This window comes from Pelobates fuscus, chromosome 7, assembly GCF_036172605.1.
Source record: "Pelobates fuscus isolate aPelFus1 chromosome 7, aPelFus1.pri, whole genome shotgun sequence".
In the NCBI taxonomy this organism is placed as follows: Eukaryota; Metazoa; Chordata; class Amphibia; order Anura; family Pelobatidae; genus Pelobates; species Pelobates fuscus.
In genome coordinates, this window is record NC_086323.1 from 128329131 (window position 1) to 128339306 (window position 10176).

The following is a 10176-nucleotide window of genomic DNA, read 5'->3' on the forward strand; positions in this document are numbered from 1 at the left end:
AGCCAAACTGGAACAATTCTCCAAGTCGCCTTCCAGTTTGAATACTTTGGCCTTAAATTTGAAATTTATAACCATTAACTCTGAATATCTCCATAAGGTGTGATTAACTCTGCATATTTTAGCTTCACACGGGTGATTTTATATTATTTTGTTTAAAAGCAAACAACTGGTACATTTAGTAATTATGCTGGAATTGCTACATTTTAATTTAAATTAGCTGAACTCAAAAAATTCCCCCACTCAGACTTTTTTTCTTTTCAGTTTAACTATTTTTGCCTGAAACTTGCAATTCTGCACAATAAATGAAGTGAATAAATCCTATGTGTAAGACACTCTCCATTTCAGAAGTATTCCAATTGAAAGCAGTGAAGTAGCACGCATATACTTTAATATGAAAAGGTTACAGCTGCGGCAGACACTGAAGAGTGGTGGATACATGGAACGGCGGTCCAGCAGCTGTGGTAGATTGTTATATAAAAAAGGCAAGTTTGGTAAAGGTGTTCGCTCTTTTGATAAGGGATGAAACCATTTTATCAAATTCATAAAAATTTTGGATAGTTTTTTACCTGTAAGACATCCAGTGCCGAGATCAATTTTTACAGTAGCCATTGTCCTTGTTTGAAGTTGCCCCGTGTATGCGCACAGCAGACGGATGGCTGATAAAGCTTGTGTTTGACATTTATGAGGAGACACATTTGGAATACTGAGATCTGTGTTCTCTCACTGTTAAAGTGATTATTTTACATTTCACACTTGTTCAGTGTGACACTAAGACTGTGTGATCAATGTGATACAGATTATAATGATGCAAGTATTGTCAGGGGGATAAGGAATGCTTTACTATCAAGATTATTCACTAAGGGGCTAATTCAGCAAACTACGAACCGCAACACATTGAAATCAGAAATATAGGAGAAAATAGCCTATCTGGAAACATTCTCCAGCGCAGCTATGGTCACAGCTCCAAATGCAGCAAGAAAAGTCCTGCGCTCACTCCCATCACTACTGGGCGTCTGCAATGACTACAGTACACATCAGCCCCAATATATAGTAAAAACCAAAGAAAAACAAGTTACTTGCGCTCTCTCCTTTATCCCTATGTATTTTTAACCCCTTAAGGACACATGACATGTGTGACATGTCATGATTCCCTTTTATTCCAGAAGTTTGGTCCTTAAGGGGTTAAACAAATGGAGGTCTTTTAGTTACCTCCAATGGCCATGAGAGGATGAGCCCACCTGCCAACATCAAGGCAGACCCCCCTAGGTGGGTCCTAACTCTAACCATTCATCTTGCTTCCTTGAGCCTCTGGCAAAAATCTCTAATGAGACAGAAAGGGGTATTTTTTATATACACCCCTATACATTATTAACCCTTAATAGGGAACACATGGGATGGGCGGCTGCATTGTAACAAGGCTGAGTAATACAAAAAATGGATACAAATGCAGAAAGAAAAGTCCTCCCCTCCATTTGTTTAAAAATACATAGGGATAAAGGAGAGAGCGCAAGTAACTTGTTTTTCTTTGGTTTATACTATGGTCACAGCTCGGCTAGTTTGGTCTCAGATTTAGCATCTGGATTTTAATGTTCTACAATTCAAAGTTTAGTGTAAACCCCAAATTGTGAATTGGGGATTGAAAGCGAATTCAATATGAATCTTACATTTTAAGCCACAATAGAATTAGCTGAAAGATAGCTAACTTTGAGAGTTATTTTAATCCAGCTATGTTGGACTAATTCCCTTTGCCTTTCTTACAATTCATGCTTGAAGGGTTACAAGTGGTGTCGGTGCGTTTAACCCTTTGGCTGTCTGAGGTGTAATTTTAGCTCCAGCTGTGTCATTTGGGGCATCATTATATAGATTAAGGAACAGCGCACTCATAAAATACATTTCTACATTTTATAAGGCTACCTATCACCTATCTCAGCAAACATATATGGGGATTCAGTTTCACCATATGGCCATATTGTGTTAAGCCGACCACTACGTTACTGTACCCTGATATCAGTGGGTCCTACACTACTAATTCTAACATGGGAAGCAAATTAAATAGTGCAGTGCTAAATAAACTGAAGTGTATTTAAATAATCTAAGTTTGGAATCCAGACCAGATTCCCTTTGGGGTTAACCCCCCCCAGAGGGCCCTTTAGAGGTGACCACAGGTATATATTTGAGTTGGTTTTGGATAGTAACATCACAATTATAATTTTCATTTAGCAGCTATATAACATGTATTGTGAGTATTTATATAAAAGGACTATCACTTTAATTGTTTAGTTTTGACGCTTCATTTTTTTAATTGCATTTATCACATTCGTTTTTCACTATATATATATATATATATATATATATATATATATATATATATCCGTCAGGCTTTTGTTTACATATCACAGAAGGAAAGGCAAACTGAGAGTCCAAGTGGTAGAATAACTAATATAAAGGAAACCCTACCTTTAATAAACCTAAGGGAAACCTAAAACAGAGGAAGGGAAAGGCAAGGAAAAGTGTAATGTCTATATGAAGACATACAACTAGAGAAATCTGTGTAAGGAATCAGCTAAAAAAGCTGAAAGGTAATGCCAACCTACCTACACAGAGGAGCAGGTGTATACAGAGGTAGAGAACAAGGGTGGGAGAAAAAACAGATAAAAGGGTAGCCACCCTTAACATCCCCCAAAGCCGAACGCTTAAGTAAAGGCTATCCCTATAGTACCTCGGCACCGTGGATGAGCCACTAATGCCTACCTGAACCTCTGACCCTTCCTCAGTTAAGGTAAAACAAACTTAAACTAACTCAAAACTTGTGCGTAGTGCTACCAAGTGAAGTGAGAAACAAAATAACAAACAATTAGCTCGACGCGCGTTTCGGCTCCTGACGACAAACAAATATTAACACTAACTTTGGCCAGTGTATGGCGTCACAGCATGCTGGTACGAGATAGCCAACACGTCCCACATTCTCCCATCAGCCCACACTCACTGACAACCCTACCCCACAGGCAAAGGGCGAGTGATTTTTTTTTTATATTTGTTTCTTTTAAGTTGGGAGTGCAGATCAGAACAGAAAGAGTTACTCTACTACTTTATAAAAACATAGGTATTTGGTTGGAGTATCTCTTTAAAAGGTGTAGTCACTAAAATCTGAATTGTAGTAAATAAAAATCTGAATGGCAAGTGTCAATGATGATCTCAGCCAATCCAATGCTTCCCCACAGAAAAGCATTGGGAGGCTAGTGCTCATGTGCAGCAAAATGCCACGCCTTGGCAATCAGATGGCTTCCTGAGACCATCTGACTAAAATGGAAGTTATACCCAGCTATTTTATGGAAGTGCCTTTAGTAGCTTTCCTATATATATTCCTGCAGAATAGCAATGTTTTCAACTGCAGCCAGGTTAATAGGGGGGCACATGACACTCACACCACTATGAGATGAAGAGGTCTGGTTGCCTATACTGTCCATTTAATGTAGTGTGTGCTGTGTGAAAGACTGCATTACAAATCCTGTGATTGTTAGATAATGAAAACAGCTTCAGTAGTAGTACTCTGCCCTTATAGCCCACTCATTGGCAAACCTTTAGTACTGCAGCATCCCTGGCCTACTAAAGGTCCCCTAACCAGCTGAGGATTATGGGAAATGTAATTCACAACATCTGCAGTGGAAAAGACTAGCCATCACAGAAAGATGGGCATTTGCATCCTAGCAAAACGTATTTATTTTATTATTTGCAGCAGATAAATACAAGCATTAAATGAGTCAGTGTCACTTTGAGGCACAAAACTCTTTATTATCAGGAACGAACATCACAATGGGGTAATATTAATGCTATAACGAATATAACAGTCCAGTAATTAGTTACTCTTGGATAATAATTGTCCTCTTGGGGACAGAACGATACGGACATAGGAACCATTGCAATGTCAAGGTGTGTAACATTGCAGGACGCTTGCTGTGATACATTGTGCTTTGTAGGACAGTGCAGCAGTGTTGTTATATATACAGGGACAGTTGGACCTCAGTAGTGTCAGGGTTAGGAGCTGATGAGGTGAGGACCGGTACATTATCCGTTCTTGTTTTGTACACGGATGAGGCTGAGACACAGGCCGCACGCTTCCCAGCATGGGTCGCACAGACAATGCACGCATGAGCTCCAGAACATCTTCAGACAGGACACATTCATCTTCCAGATGTGCACACAAGGTCCAATCATCCAGATGTGACAGCACTGAATGCAAGCAAAGTCCAGGGCCCAGCAAAAGGCCATTGGGCAGCCGCATAGTATGGACAGCACTATGTAACAGCAGTTCTTCACGCCGTTGAATGTCTTGAAGGACATACCCCATACCCCGTCAATACTGTGGGATCCATCAGGCTCTCCAAAGGCATCTTCGAAGAGGACCTGGTGAGAAAAGACAACAATATTAGAAGATGAACATTGAAAAGTGTGCTTTATTATCACTGGTGCCTGGTTCATATTTTAAAGGAACACTTAAAGCATCATAACCACTACAGCAAGAGTCGTATGGCCCTCCCAACACCTTCATCCAGGTCCTCCTTGCAGGAGAAGCTCCACTGCGCTAAGCTGCTCCATGCTGTGCTCATTGGCTGATCGTTTTGAGCATTGAGCGCAGTTCTGTATTAGCCATCATTTAGCTGTCTGGAGATAAATAACTTATCCTGCAGGAAAAGACCCGACACGTGCTGCTTTCAATAGCATAATCTGTTATATGACTTAAATTAACATACAGTAACTAATTTTGGGAGCTCTCTGCTTAGCTATTCTTTTTCCCTATGACAGGTGGAACACAGAAAGACTGCGACCTTAGCAACCACTGTAGTATCATCACTGCTCAGCCAGAATTGCACACTATACACATGTACACAATGCCAGAGACACAGACACACACTGTGATAAATGCATACAAACACAAATAGACACACTCAGCCCCCCCTCCCATACAGCTCTCTTCCACACACACACAACACTCAGCCACTACACACACGACTCACAGAAACAGAGCACAGGGCTCTAGAAAGGGGCCACAATCTGGAACCCTTAATCCAGTTCTGATTAGACTACATCCATTAAGTTGCATCACTGACGTGCCCACCAGGGCTCTCCCACCCAGGTGCACACCCTAATAAAAATGTACTGCTCACACCACTGACTGTTAGAATTGCCTAGAATCCTGGCCTGTTAGTATGCATTGAGGACAGATTTTGAAATCACTGCATTGAACAACATTATGACTTGTTATTATTATTCAACAATGGACTTTAAGAAATGCTTAAGTTTTACAGGGAAAAAAATTCCAGTGCTAATACTCATACAATACATATTAAACATGGCCTGCTATAGCATAGCAGCTATATATGCAAAATAATAATAAAAAATAAAAAAAGAGGCTAGAGCAATAAACGAAAAAGCAAGCAATTTTATTGTTAAACATAATCCCTCCTGTGTAAAGTCCTTATTTGGCATTGGCAGTTTTATGTAAATCCCTGTGATATAAGGTTCTTTTTCTGAATCGGATCTATGGAACTAGATTGCTGTGGACACTATACGTTATTAACTAAACACCAATTTGAAGTATAAACTGAAAATTTAGGCTAAAACGTTTTGTGCAGTTTTGTAGAAGTTGTACCACCTCTATATAAAGTGCATTAATGAAAACTACAACTAAAATGAAAAATAAAGATTGTCCAAAACAAAAAAAAGGTCATTAATGGATCCTAACGTTGCTCACTGAGATGCACCACAAGTGATTATATACTTCCCAGAGCTAGATAATATTCTGCTACAATAATATTCCATCCATGAGTAATGTACCAAGATACCCACAGCTCCACATGTCATTCTCTGGAAACCCACAAGGACCTAATCACCATATTTGGTGCCATACTTACCCTAACATGCTCATTCATGTTATTGGGGTCACGGTTCTCCATATCTAAAGGCATGGGCTCGCTTTGCATGGATTTTGGCTCAGCCATGATGCTTGGAGAAATGTCCTGCAGTTAGGGGAGGCCTGTCTCTGTCTCTAGTGGTTCTGGCTCCCCATCACTGTATTTATAGCTGGAGGCTGAGGTTTCCATGGGACTGAGCATCAAACAGCCCGGCCCTGGCCCATAGTTACTCTACACACCCCTAAGCAAAACCTGCCTGGGCTGTTATGGAAACAACTGTGAATACAGGCTGACGGGGACTGACAGCAGAGCAGGGAATCTCTGTGAATTTAAAACTGAATCTGCCAATATATCTGAACTGGAAAGAAATCAGAAACTGGGCTTTAGTCCTAAATTGGCTACCTTATAAATTAGATTAGTTTTATTATTCACGGTTTAGTGAATAAACACAATTGACAGTTTAGTGAAAACCCCTAAACACTGAATTGTGGTGAATTTAAAAGGAAATTACCAAACTCAGGAAATATTGTTAAATGGGATATATTCTCCAAATTAGCAGTTTTGTTAGAACCTACATTTTGCAATTCTATAAACATAATATTATTTATGGTTTCTTCTAAATCCCAGGTTATCATTGGCTGCTGTAGGACTGAGTAACTGTAACTCAGCAAGCACCAGCCATGGGGGCTTTGGCGCTTTCCAAAATCCAATGCAATTGGTAGTCAGTAACTCCTTTTCCTATTACACGACACTGAATGTTCCTACTAGTAGATGAAAATATGGCACATGCTACATGTACATATACATATACATGCTACGGTTTGCTAAACAGTGAAGAGCAGACCACCATCAAAGGAACAATATAAGCGAACTTTAATATGGATGGCTAAAGCCCACCATCTCACAAAAAATACAAACTAGTAACCTGTCTAGAACCCTCTGAGATATTAATCCTCCTCTGGGCCCACTCCAATCAGGTCCAGCATTCATACCTCCCAATGTTGTGAGATCTGTATTATGGGTTTGTTTTGTAGACTATGGATCCACCAAGTCTCCTTGTCCACATATAACAGTACAAAGGGATGCCTAGCTCCTCGGCTTAATTATTTAAAGGAACACTATAGGGTCAGGAACACAAACATGTATTCCTGATCCTATGGTGTTAAAATCACCATCTAGCACCCCTCTCTCCTCTTGCCTCCCTAAATATAGTAAAATCTTATTTGCATTCAAGTCTGCAGCTTCTGCCTCTGCCCATGACCTGCCTGTGTCAGGGCTCCGCGAGCAGCGGAGAGGGGAGGCTGCAATCCTCTCGCAGCACTCACCCTCGGTCCGTCGCCGCCTGCGGTCCCCTCTCCCCTTACCGATAAGCGAGCGGCGTCCTCTCTTCTTGACACGCCGCTCGCGTCCTCCTCTCCTCCTCCCAGCGGCAGCATGTCTAACGCTGCACGCTGGGAGCCGGCACTATTTTCTAAGCGCCAGGGTCACTCACGTGACCCGGCGTTAAAGCTACAGTGCAACAAACACAGTGGGGGGTATAGATATCCCCCACGTGTGTTTGTTAATACTGATTGGTGGTTAGCCAATCAGGATTCAGGCTAGGATTTAAATACTTACCTTTCCTGTCTATCTGTGCCCTGTTGTGGTCTTTGCTTTATAGTATCGATTGTGAACGTGTGCTTTCTGGTTACGTACCCTCTGGCTTGTTATACTGACTTTGTGACTTTCTCCTACCCTTTGACCTCGGCTTGTTTCTCGTTATTCTGTTTTTCTGGTTCCCCTTACTCGGCTTGTCTCCTGACTATTCTGTGTGTGCTTAGCCCGGCCACTCTAAGGACCGGTACTGCACACTTTCTGTGTGTGTGTCTGTGTGTGTGTTAGCGTGTTGGGTTCCCCGGAATCGTGACAGCCTGCTTGTCTGACATCATCAGAAGTGATTATGTGAGCCAATCACAATGCTTTCCAATAGGAATCAGATCAGGGGCAGAGCCAGCACAAGTCAAACACAGCCCTGGCCAATAAGCATCTCATCAGAGATTAATTAAATCAATGCATCTCTATGAGGAAAGTTTAGTGTCTCCATGCAGAGGAATCCTGGAATCTAGCACCGGGTGCAGTTTCTGGGCTACTTTCCACACCTCATCTGATATGACCGCTGCCCTCAGTAGTTCAGCTTAAATGCTTCTCATTTGATTGGACTGTTTCACCATCTCAGAGGACATACACACACTCTGAGACAGGGAGGTGGGGAAGGAGTGCATAGAGTGAGGGGTTCGCCTCCAGTGTTGCAAGAGAGAAACTCGTTACAACTATTACCAGCTCGCTGCTGACAACAGATGGATTTTGTGCACAGAATTCACTTTAGGGAGCCCAGAATCGAACTCGCACCCGACACAAAAGTGCAAATATCTCTGAATGTACAGTTCAAGCCGCACATACCACTACTAAAAGCAGAAGTGGTCATGGAGAAACCATATTTTTTGGGACAATGCACTGCAAAACATATCACTTTAACATGCTAACAGGCAGTGCTTGGAAAGTGTTACCCAGGACATGCTGAAAGAGGGAGATCAGTTACCTAATCAATGCAACTCCTTTGGGACTTCTCCTTGACTGATGAATTAATCTCCTCTTCCAATTGAATTTTATGTACTAGACTACAATATTTTTTCGATTGATGCTAGAGTTGCCAGATCCACCATGTTTCCTTGGACATCTATCACTTTCCCTGGGTTTCAGGAAAATATGGTGGATCTGTAAATCCTATCTGGAGCAATCATCGGTTTGGTTTTCAAATGGGAAAATCCATATGGTGTCCCTGGGGACTTGTTTAAATTTATGTCAGTACTGTAGCAGAGTGTGTCCCTCTATTGAGACTGGGTTATAGTTAGCTATGGTTGTGTTCCTCACATGGTGAGTAATAGGGACTAGGAAATGACAACTAATAACTTATTTGGACCAAGATGAGGGAGTTATTCAGTAAAATTTTACTACGCATTGGAACAGGGGCCTATTGTTGCTGTCCTTACCCAATCGATGCGCTGCTCCTGCCTTACTCCTGTTGTGCGTGTCATTCGGAAAGTACTTCCTCCTGGTTATCTTCAGCCTTCGTGATCGGCAGTTACATTAGGACTTCCCAAACGCACTGAACGCATCAATCAGGAGGCAAATGCTATGACGCATACTAATAAAGAGAGGAATGCTGCACGCTCGAGTCGCCCCTCTGTTTATACTGATATGATGTCTAGCAGCATTTCCAATTCAGGCAGTGTCACATCATCACTGCGACCCTGTTTCTGCACTATTTGGGGTTGCAGTGGTGACGTGGACCAAACAGTGGCCATCATAGGGTTTAAATAAAGATTTTGGCTCCGTTCGTATATTTGGACTATATGGTTCGGGAACTGAACAGCCGCACAAACCGGAGACCACCCTTGAGCTTGTGAAGCCTAATTGCTACTTTGTAGCAATTTCCACCTCAGTGTTCTAAGTGTTCGTCTGGATGGCTGCAATTCCTATGGACGACCACGAGGTGGCGGCCATCTTGTTCACATGAACGCAGGCAGCGATGTTTGGACGTCGAGTTAATGGAACTGTTTTCGGATACTGAAACTCCTGAACACCGCTGGACTTCCACTTAGAAAGGCGCTGTTTGGTGGAAACGTTCCCACGAACAATGGGTAAGAGTATTGACTATGTTCGGTAGTTTGTTCATTTTTAAACTACCGAACTAGATCGACCGCAAGTCCTGATTCTCTGGAACTGTTTTGGACATGGGACCATGCATTCGGTTGGTCAAATAAATGACTTCCAGAAAATTCTGGGTGATCTTTGGATATGTTGGTCACGCATATCGGGCTCTCAGGGGATGTAACTTTTGTGGGGCTTTATGTATTTTTAAGGTACTTTTGGGGTATTTGGGGAAAAGTATGTTTTTTCCCTGCTTGGAGATAATTGGATTAGATTAGTACAGAGCCTGGTCCAATTATCTCCAGGCACAGAGGAGGGATTATCTGATTATGTATGGGAGTGTCCTGCATCTGAGAGCCAATGTAATTGGGTATTTGTTTCTACTGTGGTTTACTCTTAGGTCCAGGGGGGAGTGCCCCTTGCATGGGGACCTGCCTTTAAGGCCAGTTGTGGCTGCCATTAAACATTATTCCAGCTTGTACTCCCAGAACTATGAGTTGTCTGGTTACTGGGAGTGGAAAGGGCTATTCTTTAACACTGTTCCAGTGTGGATGATTCAACAGGGAAAATCCTT

General features: G+C 42.0%; 1 protein-coding gene across 1 annotated transcript; it reads right to left on the reverse strand.

Annotated features, from left to right (window-relative positions):
• Window positions 1–3767: 3767 nt before the first annotated feature.
• On the reverse strand, window positions 3768–6065 carry LOC134568805 (caveolin-3-like). Its single transcript, XM_063427474.1, has 2 exons — window positions 5913–6065; window positions 3768–4404 (listed from the first exon to the last, which is right to left on the reverse strand). Exons 1-2 carry the CDS (start codon window positions 5997–5999, stop codon window positions 4066–4068), a joined length of 426 nt encoding a protein of 141 aa, XP_063283544.1. The 5' UTR covers window positions 6000–6065; the 3' UTR covers window positions 3768–4065.
• Between the last annotated feature and the right edge of the window lie 4111 nt (window positions 6066–10176).

Bases quoted from the DNA above. Each gene is read 5' to 3' on its own strand.
- LOC134568805 (XM_063427474.1), bottom strand. From the start codon at position 5,999: ATGGCTGAGCCAAAATCCATGCAAAGCGAGCCCATGCCTTTAGATATG. The intron at 4,405-5,912 runs GTAAGTATGGCA...TTTTCTCACCAG, and splicing joins ACATGAATGAGCATGTTAGG to GTCCTCTTCGAAGATGCCTT.